This window comes from Melanerpes formicivorus, unplaced genomic scaffold, assembly GCF_026170545.1.
Source record: "Melanerpes formicivorus ecotype bairdi unplaced genomic scaffold, bMelFor1.0.p_v2 SCAF_3, whole genome shotgun sequence".
Classification (NCBI taxonomy): Eukaryota; Metazoa; Chordata; class Aves; order Piciformes; family Picidae; genus Melanerpes; species Melanerpes formicivorus.
The window spans coordinates 32,776,198-32,796,592 of record NW_027142355.1 but is presented as its reverse complement, the minus strand read 5'-3'; the positions used below and the strand labels follow the sequence as shown (position 1 = coordinate 32,796,592).

General features: G+C 43.6%; 1 protein-coding gene across 2 annotated transcripts in view; it reads right to left on the bottom strand.

Annotated features, from left to right (window-relative positions):
* The window catches only part of PDZRN4 (PDZ domain containing ring finger 4), a 278,600-nt gene extending 258,445 nt beyond the window's left edge, over positions 1-20,155 (bottom strand). Inside the window, exons 1-3 of one of the 2 annotated variants that reach the window (XM_068170212.1) lie at positions 19,481-20,155; positions 16,869-16,955; positions 11,785-11,889 (exon numbers count right to left, since the gene is read on the bottom strand). In XM_068170212.1, coding sequence (XP_068026313.1) covers positions 11,785-11,889; positions 16,869-16,955; positions 19,481-20,155 — 867 coding nt within the window. Of the gene's footprint in view, positions 1-11,784; positions 11,890-16,868; positions 16,956-18,994; positions 19,070-19,480 lie in introns of those variants that run through there. The other variant, XM_068170214.1, reaches the window with a different exon arrangement.
* Positions 20,156-20,395: the final 240 nt, after the last annotated feature.

The following is a 20,395-nucleotide window of genomic DNA, read 5'->3' as shown; positions in this document are numbered from 1 at the left end:
CAGGCTGCAGTAGCAGCTACTGTTAAGAGCAAGCTCATGGGCAGGCAAAGGTATGCACTGAAAAAGCTCACTGACAGCACAAAGACCATATGGCTCCACACTTGCCATGTGCCAAAGACTAGCCCAGCTCAATCAAACTCTAACAGAGAAGTGTAGGGATCCAGATGTTTTCATTCGTGCAAGACAGCAAATCCTTTCCATTTAAAATAGCATGCCTTCTTCCTGTGAGCTGCTGGAAGGATTCCAGATATTAACCCACTGATCAGCATGCTTAAAGAGACAAATGCAAAATTGAAAGACCATGCTCTGAAACAGATGGGCAAGCTCTGAGCCACTGGGTCCCTCAAAGGTTGGATGTCTCAAATGGTCAAGAAAAGATAAGATGAAGGCGAAAAAAAACCCTTCATGTTCTGTATCAACCTTTTATGGACCTTCTCCTATATTAGATGACCAATTCTAGACACAGATTTATAATTTATCTCATTTTAAAGAAGATGAGCAATTTGACAGGTGTGTGGAACACAGTGAGGTTCAGATATGGTTTTCATACTCTAAAAGCAAGTAGAAAACAGCAGGAAGTCAACAGCTATAATTCACACACCCCCTCCCCCCCCCCCATAATTTTCCCCTCCCTCCTATTTCCCCTTCTTGCTACCTGTAAAGACAAACATATTCCTCAAAGAAAGTATTATGCAAAACATATCTTGTAAATAACACACATAAACCTATTATGTAAATAAACAGAGCAGCCATTACTTATTTTGTCAACAACAGTTCATACAGAAAATGCTTTCCAAAATGAAGAAACAGCGTTGAGTCATTCTGCACTGCTTTCCTACAGCAGCAGTAATTCAATCAGGTCCACAAACAAAGCTGTAAAATTCCACCACATTTGCAATTCCAAACAAGGCATACACTTACTGAGATGTCCTTCTATTAGTAACAAACGTACTTAGCTTAGTACTTGATTTTACTTAGCCTACTCTTTGATGGTAGCTTGAAGAGAACATATCTGTTCCTGCCAATTTGAAAATCACTTTTTCCATTACAGTATGGTTCTACACGCTGTAGAGCTTTGCACTTTGGAGAGCACAGGTTTGCAAACAGCAACTTTTTTTACATGATTACTTCCATTTTCAAAGCATTTAGAAAGCACAACACTGTACCTGTTTCCAATTACTCCTATTCACAAGTTTTAAGGAGGAGCATCCTCCTGTTCAACCCACTGCTGCATTTCACAGCTTCTTCAAGATTAGGTTCTTGCTTTTTTTATTTAAGTGAAACCATGAATAATGGCTTCATTTTGAGTATTTCTTCACTGGCAGACACTAACAGCTTCTTTTTTTTTTTTCCATTCAGCCTGCAATTATTAGCAGGCTGGTAGCTACTTCTTACAAATATAATTAGCTGATTAAGAAAAAGGGAAGAAGAGATCAAAGCTCTTGGAGCGTACATCCTTGGATTTCAACAATCAATGCAGTGACTTAAGAGGATAAAATACTGCATTCGTGCAACATACGTAGATTGTCATCTCCTCAACCACAACAAAGAAGTCCCTTCATGAAAGGCTGAAGAAGGCTCTTTCACTTTCTGAAAATGTCAAGAGCTTCTTGGGTGCCAGAAGCATGTGCCGTGGACGACAGCTTTCTTGCACGTCCTTCTGCTCCAAGTAAAAAATTCAGTGTGGTCTCAAATTTTAACATGTACTACACATAACTACACATGTAGCTGGGCTTACCAACAATTATTCCCACTAGTCTTCAACATATGAGCCTCAAAGGGTTAGGCCATTCTGAAGTGCTCTCTGAAGCTTCTAACTACATAGCTGACAAGGTTAACAAAAGCCATCAGAAAACACCTTTCCTCTCAAACTTTCCAGAGCTCTCCAGGTTAGGGCACTTTAGTTTCTTAGCAACCATCAAGTCCATCATATCTATAAGACAGATTTCATCCAAGACCAAGGCAATGATACACAATCACACCTGCAACCATCTCCCCATTTTACAGAGAGTTAGCTTGGCAATGGAAGAGGAAAGCACTTTTTTCAGGACTGACCCAAGATCACGTCCAGAGCAAAGCCCAAATAGCAGGCGTCTTCAGAACAAAACTTTGGCACCTTATAAAGACGCATTTCTGCAACCTTGTCTCCTCTAACATAAGCAGACACTAACATGTAAATGTGTGTGTGAGAAATTACTTGAAAAATTCTTAAACAAAACACTCCCTGCACATGCCCTTCTCTTCCTGGGAAAGGAATGAAAGCAGCAGCAGCAGCATCTGACAGACGTTAGCTCAAGAAAGTGCACATGAACACCTCTAAAACCTCACATAAACAAAGATTTCCTCCAAATCTGCTACCTCAGATGGAAATAAAACTGTGTTGCTTTTGCTGCTGGGTGAGATGAAAGTGCTACAGTTCCATTGTTTTGCAAGATTTACCTCAAAGAGTAAAAAAAAAAAAGAATATATAATTCATGGGACATGCAGCAAAGACAAGCTCAAACAGGGCATCTAGGAAGATGCTGAGTTTCAACTTCCCAAGTTTCTGACACGTTATCCCTCAGGGGTGAGATTAGACACTTTAAGAAGCAGATGGGTGTGATCAGGCTTTCACATGTTGCCTAGGGATCTGTGGTACATGGCAGCAACACTGTTTGTGGGATCTCACGGGTTCTTATGTTAGCCAGCTCTTCCACAGGTTAACCAAGATCCTTGTCACCTAAAAGCACCACTGACTTGTCAATTTGGTTACTGTCTCACTCTGTAGGCACAGTATAGTTATTGTGGTTCTATACCAGTGCATTTTCACCTTATGTCCTTTGCCAGAGTTCATGGTAGAGTATATAGATGATCAGAGAATCATAAAATGGCTTAGATTGGAAGCAGCCTTAGAGATTATCTACTCCAACCTCCCCACCATGGGCAGGGACACCTCTCAACTAGATTTGATTGCTCAAGGCCTCATCCAACATCCCCAGGGAGGAGGCATCTCCCTGGGCAACCTATTCCAAAGTCTCACCTCCCTTGTACTGATGAGCTTCCTAAGATCCAGTTTAAACCTCTCCCTCAGCTTAAAATCATTCCTTCTTGTCCTATTGCTGGGAACCCTTATTAAAAGTCCCTCTTCAGCCTTCCTGTATGATCCCTTCAGGTACTGGAAGGCAGCTCTAAGGTCCCACTGAAGTCTTCTCTAAGCTGAACAACTCCAGCTCCCTCAGCCTATCCTCAGCAGAGACATTCCACGGCTCAGATCATCTTTGTGGCCCTCCTTCAGACTCACTTCAACTGCTCTGCGTCATTCTCAGGATGGGGACACAGTATTCAAGGTAGGGTCTCACAAGAGCAGTATAAAGGGGAAAATCACCTCTCTTAACCTGTTGGCCACACTCCTCTTGATGCAGCCCAGGATATGTTTTGCATTCTGGGCCACACAAGCACACTGCTGTTTTGTACTGAGGTGCTCAATCAATACACACAAGTCTCCATCTTCAGAGCTACTCCAACCCGCTCTGTACCCAGCCTGTATTTGACCCAGATGCACAACCTTGCACTTTGACTTGTTGAATCCTCATGCAGTTGGCACAGGACCACTCCTCAATCCTGTCAAGACTCTCCAGATGTCCTCCTTTTCCACAGGTTAGTTACCCTTATTCTTACATCCCCTTCATTCTTCCATCTTATTTACAGGCAAGCACTGGAAAGCATTCCTGTCAAAACAACATGTGCCTGTGCTTTTTAGTTGTAAAGCTCAGTTTCCTGTTTTTCTTCTCCCTTGCATGCTCTCCTTCAACCTTCCTTCTGTTCTTACAGTGACCCAGCTGCTATAGAGATCCACCACAGCCAGAGCAAAACAGAAATATCTCATTGGAGAGAGGGGTAAAGCACATTCAAGATTCCAACACCTAACTCATGTACACTCAAGATCTATTATGCCTAACCTAAGCCACCTAGCCAAAGACCCAACATGGTAAGAGTCGCATAAAACCCATTGTGAAAGATTATTTTCACCACATTCACTTAGCTTGCTCTCTTGACTCTTTTCATGCTGGATAGCATTTCAGAAATACACTGCCTCATCTGCCTTGTGCCCTGTTGCATCTACTCTGATATCTTCTTTGCTTTGTTCACTGGGAGCCCCTTGCAGCATCCAGGCACATAGGATGGTGCAGTACACCAGTTACCAGTTAGCTGCATCTCAGAAGAGCTATGACTCCCAAGATAAAGAGACTTGCTGCAAAGGATGATAGTGCCTTATCTCTTCAATATATCAATTCTCTAAGTACACTCACTGGAAAGTTCATCAGATGGTCATATTCCAACCACGTCTGGCATTTCCACTTTGTTTACATAACAGCCTTGTGAGTATTTCCACAAAAACAATGTAGCATTGTACTTGTACAGGTGCCTGGATTCTCTAGCAGATCAAGGCCAAATGAATACAGCTGGGACCTCAGCAAGCTGCCAGCAGATAGAAACTTCTCGGTTTATACCTCACAAAAAAAACCCAACCCACCTCTTAAAATCCAAAGCATTTGCAAGTTTTTTTCATGATGATACTTTCCACATTTTGCCTTTTTGTGAACCTAAGACTCCATTCAATCAACTTAGGCAGCCAATACTGACTTTCTGATCACAAACCCTTAAGTCATTATTACCCTACTGACACCGAGTTATCCACTTCTTAGCTATCATTTTTGGTTTATTTGTCCCTTTTTGTCAGGACAGGAACTATTTTGTGAAGTCTTACTCTTATTTGCTAGAAAACATTTACATACAGAAGAGTAATTGTATCAGAAGTCCATTATCTGACACTTTACCACCAAAACCCAAACAATCCACACCAACACACATTTTAGGTTACAAATAAACAAAACATCAGGTTCTCTTTCCAAAACACAGACAGTGCATTGCTGTAATTTAAAGTGCTTTTCAGAAAGATGAGATCTCTTCTCCTAAACACAACATCTACAGTTTAAGTCATTGATAAGAGGAATGCAGGCACCTCTCAACACCTGTAACAAGTCCAGTCAAATTTAGACTACTCATATTTGGTAACTCAGGCAGTGAAGTACAAAACTCAAGCATTCCAGGATGCCCACAGCAAGATGTAAGCTTCTAGCATAGTCAGTCACTGAACACCAAGTTCCTACAACTACACATGATCCAGCCTGCACAGCTTTCTGAAAGTGGACAGCAGTAACCACCATTTAGATAACATGCTAGCCAGAGTAAAGACCAGGAGGAAGCAAACCTCAGCTACCGGTATTTATGCCGTCAGAGAACCCCATCTCTGACATCTAGGAAAGTATCCTAGCTAGAGATATCCTAGTAACAGCATTTGCTACCTTCTCTCTCAAAGTCAAGATACTATGAAGTCAGAAATACAAGTACTGTTCAAGAAGGCATCATATAATATACAAAAACGCAAGGAAACTCACAACGTTGGCAGGACCAATACGCCAGATACAGCTCTGGAGAACCTGCATCTATTTCACATCAGATAATCCTGACTCTCAAACACCTGCTAGCACTCAGCTCATTTTGAAGAGGGTGAGTGGAGGCTGGGCTGACACAGGATAACCTTTGCCCAAGTAACAAGGGCAATCACCTGGATAGGTAAACTCAATCCTTTGCAGGTAGGGCAGAGCCCATAAATCAGATCTCTCCCTTCTTGGAAAAGTATCACAGTATCACAGTATAACTAAGGTTGGAAGAGACCTCGAGGATCATCAAGTCCAACCTGTCACCATAGACCTCATGACTAGACCATGGCACCAAGTGCCACGTCCAATCTCCTCTTGAACACCTCCAAGGACGGTGACTCCACCACCTCCCTGGGCAAGTACTCTCTGTTAAGTAAAAAAGTCAACACAGGCAGCAGTTCCTATTCAAATGAAGTTATGTACTAACCTGGTCACACCTGATTTTAAGTTCCTTCAGACAGATTAAATAATTCAGGTGTCCCAAAACCTGTGTCTCAACAGGGGAGGAAAAGGTGAAAAGAGGCTACAAACATTTCTAAGCCTATAGTATAATGAATTTATTATGCCTGGGATATTTCAGACTAACTAGGAGTTATGTAATGAATGGAGGTGCCAGACTTGGTGACCTGCAACATGACATTATGAATCTGTTAAAGATTTAAGAGAACATAATATAGCTAAGGCTACTTTGGGTATATTGAGATCAGCTGAAATCCACATCACTAGAATTTGCTATATAAAGGTTTCCTCAGCCCCTATCCAGACCTTACTGGCCACATTATGTGTAGCTTTGGTTCAAAGTCATCCCAAATCTACCAGCTCTGATCCCAGCAAGAGAGGTTTTTAAGCTATTTCTACAGACAGAATCTGTCAGTGGAGATTCTTAGCCAAATAAACACGACTAGTATCAAAGATTTTGCTTAAGCAACATAGTGAGTGTAATGACAGAAACATGCAGAAGATAAAACATCACAAGGCTGACACACAGTACAGTCAGCAGTCTGGCAATAGTTAAAAAAATTCTGTGTAGGCGCTCTGCAGATGTAAGTTACTTCTGCCAGGATAAGCCTCAAGACTTCATCTTTATTGAATCTGGCTTTGCTGACATGCCCTTCAAGCTGTTGTATGAGTACTCTCCAAAAAAGTGAAAAGAACAAAGGGAAACATGGAATAAGGGCTGAAGCCTTATTTATTATACACTTGCAGAGCTCAGGCTGCATAAACAAAATATGCAGTAATAGCACATATGCATCCATCTCATTTTTCAAATAGACTTAAAAGAACCCAGACTAAAAATGCTTTCCTTCCCTCTCTTCTTCATCATGCCTGCCTCTTAGCCATCAAATTAATGAGAATCAACTGACTAAAACACTAAAAGGCCAACATTCTCATTTCACTTGAGAGTAAAAGAACAGAAGCCTTTTCCTTGCAGTCCAGTGGAAGAAAAACACTTTAACCTTCCAGATTATGATGTAATTAAAGTAAGAGTATTTTGGTTTTCAGCCTAAATCCCTTTTACTTCCACACAAGGTTTTTCACTGCTGTTGTGTTATGAATAGAATAGAATAGACCAGAATAGAATAGACCAGACCAGACCAGACCAGGTTGGAAGAGACCTTCAAGATCATCATGTCCAACCTATCATCCAACACCACCTAATCAACTAACCCTTGCAACCAAGCACCCTGTCAAGTCTCCTCCTGAACACCTGCAGTGATGGCGATTCCACCACCTCCCCAGGCAGCCCATTCCAGTGGGCAATCACTCTCTCTGTGTAAAACTTCCGCCTGACCTCCAGCCTGAACCTCCCCTGGCACAGCCTGAGACTGTGTCCTCTTGTTCTGGTGCTGGCTGGAAAAGCTACTGCAGAAGGTACAGCCATGACTATAAAACTTTATCTCCCAAGTGATGTGAATTAGTAGTAGCTCTTTTCCCTTATATTGATGAAATATTGCTTGGATTGGGTTGGGTTTTGGCATGGGTTTTTTGTTTGGTTGGCTTTTTGGTTTGGTTTGGGTGGGGGTTTTGGTTTGGTTTGGTTTTCTGGGTGTTTTCTTTTTTTGATTCAGGAATTTCTTCTATATTGCAAATTCTGACCTGGTCATGTATTTTATGTACAATGCTGAAGTAAGAAGATAAATGAGCATATCCCACTTTAGTAATACAGTAGTATTTTGCAATATAATGTCTTACTGAATGAAAGGGGACTTGAGAAAATCAGTCACTGTTTTTTACCTAAAGTTGGGCTCAAAACCAGGGGAGATTCTATTTTTTTTATACCAAATTTGTGTAGAATATTACACAGAGGAAAAACAACCCAAAACCACTAAAAGTCCTAAATGACTTGTTAACTAGGCATGAACCAGCATACTTGGAGCTCCATTCAGTGTGGTGCCATTCTCATGTGAGGTTGAACTGACCACAAACTGGGCCTGTCTTCTTTCACATCACCCTGTCAACCCTCACCCACCACCACCTTGCCAGTCTACAGATATCTGTTTCATCATTCAGGTCCTCCAAGACAAAACATTCTCACCTGAGTGTAAAGTCCAAACAAAAGCCAATCTTTTTCAGAAGAAAATGTCAAAGAAGCTCTATGGCCCATATTCTAGGTACACTGGTCTCAAAACCCTGCAGGAACTCAAGTCATTTCACAGTATCACAGTATAACTAAGGTTGGAAGAGACCTCGAGGATCATCGAGTCCAACCTATCAACACAGACCCCATGACTAGACCATGGCACCAAGTGCCATGTCCAATCTCATCCTGAACGCCTCCAGATGGTGACTCCACCACCTCCCTGGGCAGCACATTCCAATGACGAATGACTCGCTCGGTGAAGAACTTCCTCCTCACCTCGAGTCTAAACTTCCCCTGGCGCAGCTTGAGACTGTGTCCTCTTGTTCTGGTGCTGGTTGCTTGGGAGAAGAGACCAACCGCTTCCTGGCTACAGCCACCTTTCAGGTAGTTGTAGAGGGCAATGAGGTCACCCCTGAGCCTCCTCTTCTCCAGGCTAAACAATCCCAGCTCCCTCAGCCTCCTCCTCATAGGGCTTGTATTCAAGGCCTCTCCCCAGCCTTGTTGCCCTGCTCTGGACATGTTCAAGTGTCTCAATGTCCTTCTTAAACTGAGGGGCCCAGAACTGGACACAGGACTCAAGGCACGGCCTACCCAATGCAGAGTACAGAGGCACAATGACTTCCCTGCTCCTGCTGGCCACACTATTCCTAATGCAGACCAGGATGCCATTGGCCCTCTTGGCCACCTGGGCACACTGCTGGCTCATATTCAGGCAGCTGTCGATCAGCACCCCCAGGTCCCTCTCTGTTTGGCAGCTCTCCAGCCACTCTGACCCCAGCCTGTAGCTCTGCAATGGGTTGCCGTGGACAAAGTGCAGCACTCAGCACTTGGACTTGTTAAAAGACATCCCATTGGATTCTGCCCATCTGTCCAGTTGGTCGAGGTCCCTCTGCAGAGCCTTTCTACCCTCTAACTGACTAACATCTGCCCCTAACTTGGTGTCATCTGCAAACTTGCTGATGACTGACTCAGTGCCCTCATCCTGATCATCAATGAAGATGTTAAAGAGGATGGGGCCCAGCACTGATCCCTGGGGGACGCCACTGGTGACTGGCCGCCAGCTGGATGTGGCACCATTCACCACCACTCTCCGGGCTCGGCCCTCCAGCCAGTTCCTAACCCATTTACGTGGCATTTTCACACTTAAGAGTAAATTTCTTATGAAACCTGATTTCTCCCCTTGGCACCCTTCCAAATAGCTATAATTTGGCAAAGTTTCTGCCATAGATAATGATGTATATAAAGTAGAAGGCATCATTACTTATGTCTGCCAGGCTTGGTTCACAATTCCAGCTGCCAATGCCACAGGACTGTGAAATTCATTTGCTGCGCTAGGTTACCCACAAGATGGTCATCTAAAATGTACACAACTCATTGTAGTCAACCACGTGCAGTTAACATTTGTCAAACATCTGATAAAGCACTGAAACAAATTACCTTCTTTATTTAGCAACATGCCTTGAGAACAGATTTTCCCTTGATTTAATGGGATAGTTCTGTCCATTATCCCATTAGCTACGCATTGCTAGAAACACCCTGAGCACCATATTGCCAAACAACTGACTGAAGCTGTTCAAGGCTCTTCAAACAACACTGGTTCCTTCTGCTCTTGATTACTGAAAAATGGTCTCACAAAATATCACCCATTAGATCAGATGACCAAATGAGTGAAAAGCAAGCAATATTACTAAGTCCCTCCTCCTATCACATTTTCACCAAAGCTCATATTCCATGTGTCTGCCAACACTTGAAATAGTTACACCATACTCACAGCAAAAGGTTACATATTGATCTTGCACAATAAACCACAGCAGTTGCTGGGAGGGCACCCTGCTGCAAGCCATTGACAGCTATGTATGGTCAAGGAAAAAAAAAAAATCAGCTTTTGGCCTCCAGTTGCTTCCTAGATCTAGTGTGGAAGAATAATTACTTACTTGCATTTAATATTAGAAGTATTAATAATTACCATTTCTCCTCCTCTTTTTATTTTAGTCTAACAAATTTTTAAACACTGAAACATTTAGCAGAATATTTTGCCTAACCTCAAACACTTTTAAATGCTTGCTTGAATACAAAAGTAATATATCTTAAAGCTGTTGTGTATTAATATGGTAGAAACAGTGCTCCTCCATTCAGAGCTGTATGAATAGTTATGCTAAATTGGATATACAGTTTCACACAAAACTGAAATCTGCATGTTCTCAGTGGCAATTTGAGCATCAATGTGACTTTAAGCAGCCAGATTTTTTTTCAACAAATAAAAGCCCAGGATCAATTATGCTGGCATTTTGAGAAATGACCTCATGTTTAATAAATGCTGATTTGTGACTTTTTTCCTTCCTTCCTCCAAAACCACTCCATTTCATCTTAAAAATCAAGGCACTATAAAAGAACAATAAAATAAAGCAGGAAGCGTTGAGCAAACGCATAAAACTGTATAGCCAGTCAGTCTGTAGAAAATACAATGTGGTAAGTGAAAGAGTAATGTCAGAAGCAAATAGATCTTTTTTTCAGCATAGTGCCACTGCTGTTACCAAAAAAAAATCGAATGTGAAAGCTTTTTGTGTATCTTGGAGTGATACAAGTTATGTTGCAAGTTCAGTTCTGTTCAGCTAGCCTGGTTTCTACTAGAGATATATTTACCTGCCAGCCAAGAGCATGAGCTTTCTTTTACAAGAAAATACACTAATCTGGTTTTACACACTGCTCTAGGCTCCCAACATTAAAAGCAAAGCCAGCATTCAAAAACCCTTGGCTTATACTTCGACTCCTTAACAGCGATATAATGCAAGAAGCCAGCAGCAGCACTCCAGATTTGTCTTACAATCCACTTGTTTCATGTGTCTTTGTTCAAAACCCCATCCAACTGGCAAGTTCATAGCACGCTAAGCCTCCCCTAAACCCAAGGCTGGAGTGATGTATCCTAAACAAACCCAGCAGCTACTGGTACATGCTGTCATTCAGAGAATTTTATTAGAGCTGCAATGTGAAATACCATTTTGACAGGACCCTAAGGATTCTATTTCAGTGACCAAAGCTTTTCCTTCAAGAAGAGAGCTAATTATAGTTACACATGTAGGCTAGGGAGCAGCCTATTCTTCAGAGTTACTGATTCTCTAAAAATTATAGTTTCTCCAGGGAAAAAAAAAAAACTGGCTACAACACAGGAATAAACTTGAAAGTTTCCATGGTAGAATATTATATTACGTGACTAGGAAAGACTTATACTGGTGAGAAAAAAGAGGATCTACTTCTGATCATACAGCCCAATGTATTTTCTTTAATTAGTCAAGAAATCTCACAGCACTGCCCAGCAGCACAGCTTCTCTGCAGTGTTCCAGAGTTACAACAATGATATTCCCTGCACAGGGCAAAATCAACTAGATTAAACATATGAATTTCCATACAGCCATTTGTTTTCTTTCTCAAGTTAAAGAGAAGAAGGACAAAATGTCTCTCTCGCTTATTATTTCAGTGTCTATACCTTTGCCTCACTTCAATCAACTTAATCCCAACACCAATACATTTAATAGTTGTTGGAAAAATCCAGCATGTGTCTTTGTACCTGAGAAATGTTTGAGTAGTTCAATGCACAAGCATCATATTTAGACACGCAAAAAAAAAGAGGAAAAATACAACATAGTATAAAAACCATCAAATCCTTGATTAATCTGATAATATAACAGACTAATCCACTGGTGGGTTTTTTTTTCCCCTTACCTCAATAATCTTGTCATGAATTTGCAGGCCTTCAGCTTTGTCTGCAGGTCCATTTTCCAAAATCTTTGACACATAAATTCCCTCAGCAGGCTCCTCCTGATTGTTCTGTACCAGGCAACGGGGAAGTTGGAAAAGGGATACATCAGCACAAGAAAAGAGATGGCACTAAAATCAGCAGTAATGAAAAATGCAAATCCATCCAAAGCATGCACTCTGCTTTTCTAGCTAAGAATTAAGCTCCTTGGGATTTTTTTGTTTTTTTTAAACTTGCTTAACACAAACTAGTCATTAATCAAAAAGACAGAATTAATGAACTATTTCAGCATTTTTAACAAGATTATCCATTTAGTTCTGGTGATTTTAGTCTAAATGAGACACAGGGTGCAACGGTAATCAGATCCCAGCTAAAATATTTAAAGCAGACCTCAACTTCACAGGAGACAGCAACTAGTACATAAATGTATTGAGAAAATACTCATAAAAATGGATGCACAAGTGATTCTCTCAAGAGGGTAAGGGCTCCTGCAGTACTGCTCCATGTAAACTTTCCCCCCACCACCACCCCTGCATTTGAAAATAAAGCTGCAAGGAACAGTGACATTATTTAGCCAGCATATAGTAGTGATAGGATTTGGTTGGAACTGGTTAACCTCATAAATCCTATTCACATGAGAGACTGAGAACTTGCTCAGCTGTGAAATCCATACAGATCAGCTGTCGACCAAAAGAGAACCTGCTTCCAGTTGAGCTCTATGCACTGCTAGGTACAATTTGCATGAAGGTCAAATTTAAAGCAAGCTTAAGTTATGTGCCACAGCTGGAACGATACACCTGATGTTGTTCCACATGCTAAAATTACCTTATTTCACCATGATAGTTTAAAACAGTTTGAAATCATTATTAATAAAGAAATAACACCAAGCAGACACCACCTGCTTAAACTATTTTTAAGTGTTCATACAAATAATAACCTGGGTAATTAATAAATGAAGCACATTTTTTCCAGGCTCTTTATACTTTGGATAGCAGTTTACATGATGCTTAATTTCCTTCTGTGACTGGTGAATCCCTGACCAACAGAAGAAAAACCCAGGCACAAATATAGGCTGGGCAGTGACTGGCTTGAGAGCAGCCCTGAAGAACAGGATTTGGGGGTGCTGGTAGATGAGAAGCTCAATATGAGCTACCAGTGCACACTTGCAGCCCAGAAAGCAAACTGTATCCTGGGTTGCACCAAGAGAAGTGTGGCCAAGAGGTTGAGGGAGGTGATTCTTCTGCTCTACACCACTCTTGTGAGACCCCACCTGGAGTACTATGTCCAGTTCTGGAGCCTCTATTACAAGAATGATACGGATGTGCTGGAATGTGACCAGAGGAAGGCCACAAGGATGATCACAGAACTGGAGCACCTCCCCCCTGAGGACGGGCTGAGATAGTTGAGGTTGCTCAGTTTGGAAAAGAAAAGGCTCCAAGGAGACCTTATTGTGACCATTCAGCATCTGAAGGGGGCCTACAAGTGAGGGACTTTTTAGGGTGTCGGTTAGTGATAGGACTAGGGGGAATGGATACAAGCTAGAGGAGGGTAAATTCAAAGCAGACATTAAGTTCTTCACCATGAGGGTAGTGAGACACTGGAACAGGTCGCTCAGGGAAGTGGTGGAAGCCCCATCCCTGAAAGTTTTTAAGGCCAGGCTGGATGTGGCTCTGGGCAACCTAATGTAGTGTGAGGTGTCCTTGCCCATGGCAGGGGGCTTGGAACTAGATGATCCTTGAGGTCCCTTCCAACCCTGACAATTCTGTGATTCTGTAAACCATACACGTGCAGGTTTCTGGGTCCTAGGCCCCACTTACAGGAAAAAATATTTAATAAAATATTCTCTTAATAAAATGATAAAGGCTTAACAAAAGCTGGAGGTACTGTAAAACAGGCTTTACAGTACGTGGAAGCTGTGCTGTGCAGACTCAACCCAGGCAGATTTCTGGTTCACAAGTATTTGTTGAACACAACGTTAGTCAGACAAGGACTTTATAAACTTTTTTTCTTTGTCACCAAGATTCAGAGAAGCAAAAGGAAAACTTATTAACAGTTCCAGCAATATCATGAAATTATGAACGGACCTCCACTGAGTTCTCATCCAAACAGCAAGAAATAAAACTCTGATAAAAGAGGCATAATAGCTGTTGATGTAAATGCATGAGGGTTATGGTCCTTTTTCCTTACAAAAACACAAGGCTAGGTTACAGTTCCTTTGCCTACATAAAATGTTTCTTTCCCCCCCCCCCCCCCCCAAAGAAATGTCACTGAATTTTTCAAGAGTAATAAATGACCCAGTAAGGAACAGGCTATTTCAGTCTGGCTTGTGGTTCCACTTGGTAGCATGTGCTGGTATCCACCAGTTCTGACCTGAAAAGGTAGCACCTGATTCCACAGGCTGCATGGCAGAGGATAGAGGGGAGCTATGTAGATGATAGATAAAGATAGACAGATGTTCAGCCTGGAGTAGAGGAGGCTCTGGGGAGGCCTTCCAGTACCTGAAGGGTACTGAGGGAGGCCTGCAGGAAGGATGGAGAGAGACTGTTTACAAAGGCCTGCTGTGACAGGACAAGAGGCAATGACTTCAAGCTAGAGAAGGCGATATTTAGATCAGGAACAAGCTCTTTACCATGAGGGTGGTGGAACACTGGAACAGGCTGCCCAGGGAGGGGGTTGAGGCCCATTCCCTGGAGATATTCAAGGTAGAGCTCAACAAGGCCATGGGCAACCTGATCTAGTGGAGGATGTCCCTGCTGACTGCAAGGAGGTTGGACTAGATGACCTTTGGAGGTCCCTTCCAGCCCAGCCCATTCTATGATTGGTTTACTCAACCTTTAGCTAAGTCTGTGGGTGACTGCAGGAGTCCCAAGCCATGCCTGCAACACACATCTCCCTCCAGGTGTCCTTAGGAGGGAACAGCTTCCACAGCTGGCTCAGCAGGACAGTCCTTCCAGCCAGCTGGGGTCCAGGACAAAAGTGGGGATCAAATCAGCCCTGCTCTATTACAATAATAAATTACCTCCCAGAAACACATACTTATGTGAAATAATTCCTCTCCTGCCAAAATAAGAGACAAGCCTGTAGCGAGAAGTTCCTTTCCTCTTTCCCTCTCTCCAGGTAGATGGTGAACAGTGGGGAACCCCATTATGGACGGAAATGAAACATAGCCAGAAGAAAGTATGTATGTACATTCCCCAAGTCACCAAGAGTCACCTGGTTTCCAATGGGAATAACCTGCATTTTACTTATAAACCACAAATAATGTGGTGAAGGAACACATTCCCATGTAGGTCACCAATAGGACACCGCTGTTCTGTTCTGCTCTTCTGCTGCAGAGACTATGCTTTACTCAAGGGCACGTTTTCCCTGAACAACCTGAATGTACAGATTGCCTTCATGAACTCTTTATGTCTTGTTGGCAAACAACTCCTGTTCTAGGATTTCACTTTATGAACATTTATTTTTTCATTATATCAGTCAACACAATCCTTTTTTTTTTCCCCCCTTCCATATTCTTTGTCTCCAGATCTGTTGAGCAAGACCTCACGCTGGTATCTGGGAACTGACAACAAACGCCTGTGGTATTCAGGTTTATCACAATGAGAACAAAACAGAACAGAATTTTCAAATTTAACTTCAAAGGCTCAACCATCCCTGAGATCTAGCTCTGCCTCACAGCTCCACCAACTTCTCCATCTTCAACTACCAACGTTAATGGAAAACAATGACAATTTCCTTATCTCTGGTCAGCAGTTCTATGAACCTTCATATATTTATGATTTAAACCTTCATATACTGTAATTTAAAATTCCAGGATATTAATTTGAAAAGCCTGTTTGTAATATAAAAAACATTTCCAGCATGCATTCTCAGCATGTAAGTACTTCAGAGAAGCTAAGCTGCCATACCAGGGAAGTTGAGCACTATGCTCCCTCTTCCCTGCAGCTACAGCTGTAAATAGCAGAAGTCACACTGCAATCCAAACTAAAGACTGTCTGGACTTTGTTACTGGTATACTCAAAATATGGACATATTCAAAGCATGTGCATTTTATCTTTGAGCCACCTGTTGTCTTATCCTTCCACCAGAAAACCTAAGAAACTCTTGCTCTGGATTTATAGCATCAACATTAGATAACTGCTGGTCTTCATACTTTACCCACGGGGAATAGTAACTCTGCAGCAGACAGTGAACTTCTTAGGCTAATGGGAACAGACTCTTTGGCACCACTAAATATAGCTTTAGAGCAGAAGATTGCCAAACTAATACACAGGGTCCTATTTCCCTCCTCGATAATAGTAAGTCCCACTAAACAAGAACCTGATCAGTGCATAATTATTACCAAGCTATTAATTTTCCAGTTTAACAGGTTTCTTTACCCTTCATATGTAATGACAGTCCTGATGAATGCTTTTGAAAGAATGAAGGAAAAAAATACAAGCAAGCATATTCTTACACATATTCTATTGGGGGTTAGTGATCCTTATGTATGTTCTATGGTTTTCAATGAACTTTGTAAATACACACTGATAAGACTAGATTGATTTAAGATACAAGATCAATGAAAACTCTGATTAAATTCACAAAGAAAAATGAAAGCAGGCATGTGAGAGCAGGACATGTGTTTAAACTATCTGAGCTACAGAGGTAAATTTTCATCTCTTTTAAATGGAAAAAAGTGGGGGGGGAAGGAAAATCTGTTTCCAAAAATTCCAATGGCTTAATCCTGCAACAATGACTCTTGTAAGCAGCCCCAGAGATTCCCATTGAATGGTTTGCATGAATACATATTACTCACATGGTAACTGTGGGCAGATCAGCCTAAAGTAAAACCAATGGGAATACCTTTCTTGAAAATGGGAATAATTCACCTCTCACAAGATTATGTCTTCAAAAGAGTGACTGCAATTAGACTTGATACTATACAGGTCTTCTATCTATGGAACTGATTCCATTCCTACTGTTAGCAAAAGTAACTCTTTTATCACTAACAGTGTATGTAGTGACAGAAAGTATGGTCAAAATAGCCTACATTTACTTTTCTCATTACCTGATTGGGTCGTCCTCCTACAATATTGAATCCCAAAGTATCATTTTCCCGGTGTAGCATGATCACTAATGGTTTGGGTTCTCCTCCCTAAGAAGCAAGAGATGAAATACTGTTAAAGAACAGAGTTGCAAAAAGATCCTAGGTGAAAGCACTGAAGTACAAAAGATTTTTAGCTGAAGAATTTTCCTTTAAGATAAGGCTTTAAGGAAAATTAGGCTGAAAAGATAGCAAAAGACTTTTCACTGGGAAAAAAAAAAAAAAAATCAAAGGAAAAGTCACATGCCACTGAAAAGTAACAGGTAACACCTGATTATCTTCAGTGCTGAAGTGAAAAAAAACTGCAGGCTTTTGGCAGAAGGAATGCTCAGCAACACTGAAAAATGTCAGAGCTCCAAATGCCTGGAAGTATCTAAGAAAGTTAAACCCCCAACTGTGTCAATGTTTCAGGTATTAAACATATAGGTTAAAATACACAATGCTGTAATTTTCAGACGCCCAAAGTCATGTGGCATCACACATTTCACAGCAACTGTTGCAGAAGATACACACAGAACACGAAACCCATCTCTTCATCCCGACCTTTCACTTCTCTCCAAAAAAAAAAAGAACAAATACAAAGTGATGTCTGTAAAATGCATAAACCAAATGTTCAAAGGCAATGAGGGATTTTAAATTAAAAAAAGTAAAAGATAAAAATAATTAAAAAAAAAAACAAATAAATAAACCACTTCCTTCAGTGGAACATGTAAATAATGTTCTAAAATGAAAACACAAACAAAACAAAACAAGTATTTTTGTTTTGTTTGCTATGGACTCCAAGTCCATAGCACAGCAAGTTAGTTTATTTTACCTTTTTCATATATGCTGCTAGTTTTATTTCAGGATTCATATTCTCCACTAAAAAAAACCCCAAAACCAACCAACCAAAAAACTAAAAACAAACCAAACCAAACAAATATAAAACACCCAAACCGGTATGCATCCAGCACCGTTAGGTGGTTGTGGTTGCCAGTTAATATAATGCCTAAATAAAGTGTACCTTTCTAAACACCCACAATATAACGCTTAAGGATGAAGCCCATATTTTATTCGCTGTGACAGCGAAATGTTTTACTGCCTCGTGATATGTTTGATTTTAATTAAGTGCATTTTTTACTTTATTGATCGTTTTTCTTCCAAACGCCTGTTTTGTGTATTCCCCTTGTCCCATCTGCCTGAGCGGGTTCCGAGAGGCAGCACACACAGCAGCACCTACTGGCAGCGCCCAGGATCGCCTATCCTCACACCTCCTGCCAACTCCTGATCTCTCTCCTCGGTTCCACAACCCTTGCTTTTCTCATACGTCCCACACTCCTTAACAGACGCTGCTGCCCCCCTTCATATGACCTTGTCCCATCTGCTATAGGAAGAAGCATAAATGTATGAGCACACCTCCTAGAGCCAGCAAACTAAGCCTCCTGGATTAACTAACCAAAGCAAAATTTAACAACAACGAAAGATAACAAAAGATAATAAAAAGTCCCAACATTAAGTTTCTCAATACCACAAAGACCTATGTTTCTAGGCATGCTACTGTCCTGCAAACAACCTCCTTTCCCATCTCCCATGCAGCAGTCAATGTAGTTGATGTGTTCCAGCACACTATATTGCCTCAAGAGTGCGTTTGGCTGCTCAGACCTTGTCCAGTTGGGATTTTGCTTCACAAGGGTTCGTGAAAATTTGGGTAAAAAGACACATTCTTTGCATTAAAAAACTGCTCACCACAGCTGGAACCAGCAGTGCCAGAGCCTGTACAGCAACCTTACAGCCAGGAGCTAACACTCAAAAACCAAGCAACTCCCTTACAGCGAATTAAGTCAGCTCACCAGTGCTCATGACAGCTCGGATGGCTTATTTAGCCTAAACGAAGCCAGTGGGTATCGGAGCAATGTCATCAGACCTGAGATGAGAGCCAAACACTACATCGGTCTCTGCTATGAACAGTGTCAGCTGTTACTCTATTCTACCAAATGAGTGACTTTTCTGTCCTTTCACCATCGTTTCCAAAGTTATCCTCCGGGTTTTTTTCAGCCAACTTCTCTGCTGCTCAAATAAAAGTTAAAAGCCACACACCGGAGCTGTCCCACCTGGAGCCAACTGAGCACCAAGAGCAGACGGATCCCTGCGCTGTGGGGAGGCCTGATGCGGGAGGAACCGGGACGCGTTTGCCGGCTGCCCGCCGAAGAGACAATCCCCTCTTCCTTCCCATCGGCTTCCCGTCCTCTCTGGCCAAGCAAGCGACGAGCCGCGCTCAGCCACCGCCGCCACCAGGCACGGCCAGACTCTTCCCTGCCAGGGTTTTCGACGGGCGCCGAAACAGTGACCGACAAGAAACGTGTCCCCGGTAGGGGCTGGTGTCTCTTTCTCGCCGGGAGGCGAGGGACAGGCAGAAGATAAGCAAGGGAAAGGATTGAGATGAGTCCTGGCACAGACCTGGGGGAGTGCCAACCCCCCGGGGATACCGCTCGCACCGTCACCTCGACAAGTCGCTTCCAAGAGCGGCAACAGCGACAGCGGGGCCGGGAAGACCATCGCTGCAGGGGGCAGGCCGGCGTCCCGGCCGCCGCACTCACCTTGCTGGGCTGGCTGCCCGCTAGGTCCCGGGTGATGCTGCTGATGTGGCTCATGTACTGGCCGAACTTCGCCTGGTACCGCCGCGCCGTCAGCTGCACTTCGCTGTGGAGCGCCGACAGCTGCGCCAGCAGCGACTTCTCCCTTCTGCTCCAGCGCAGAGCCTCTCTCTTCAGCTCGGGACCCGACCCCGGGCTGCCGCCGCTCCGCAGCGCCCGCAAGCCGCGGTGTCCGCCGCCCACCCGCGGAGGCTCTCCTGGCGTGGGCTGCCGCGGTTGCTCCGCAGAATCGTCTCCTGAGTGGCCCGCGCGAAGCCCGCCCCGCGGCTCCAGCTCGGCGGGGCCGGCCGGCGGCGGTCCGTAGCGGCACGCCGCGAGGTGGGCGGGCAGCTCCCGCAGCCGCACGGTGCGCCCGCAGCCCCGCAGGCTATAGTCGCACTTGACCTCCAGCTTCTGGACGAGGCTGCGGAGGGGCAGTACGGGGCGCAGTTCGGCGGCCGCCAGCGGCCGGCACCGCAGCGGACACCGCCGCCGCCTCGCCGCCCAGGGCAGCAGACAGCCGGCGCAGAAGACGTGACCGCACGGCGTGGACAGCGGCTCTTCTAGCACCCGCCCGCACAGCTTGCACTGTAGCTCCGCCGCCACCGGCGCCGCGAAGCGCGACGGGTCGAAGCCCATGGTGCGGTCGGGGACCGCGAAACTTTAGGCGCAGCAACCCCGGCCCGGCCCTGGCGGCGCTGGAGCCGCTCCCTGCGGGCGGGCGGAGGAGCGGGGCTGAACCGGCGGAGGAGGGCGGCAGCGCTAAGCTAGAGCTCCCAGAGGCTCCCCTCCACCCTCCCGCATTAACTCCCTCGCCCCAGTGCTCCCGCCCCACGCCCAACCGCGGCACCACCTCCACCTCTCGGGGCGTCCTCGCTA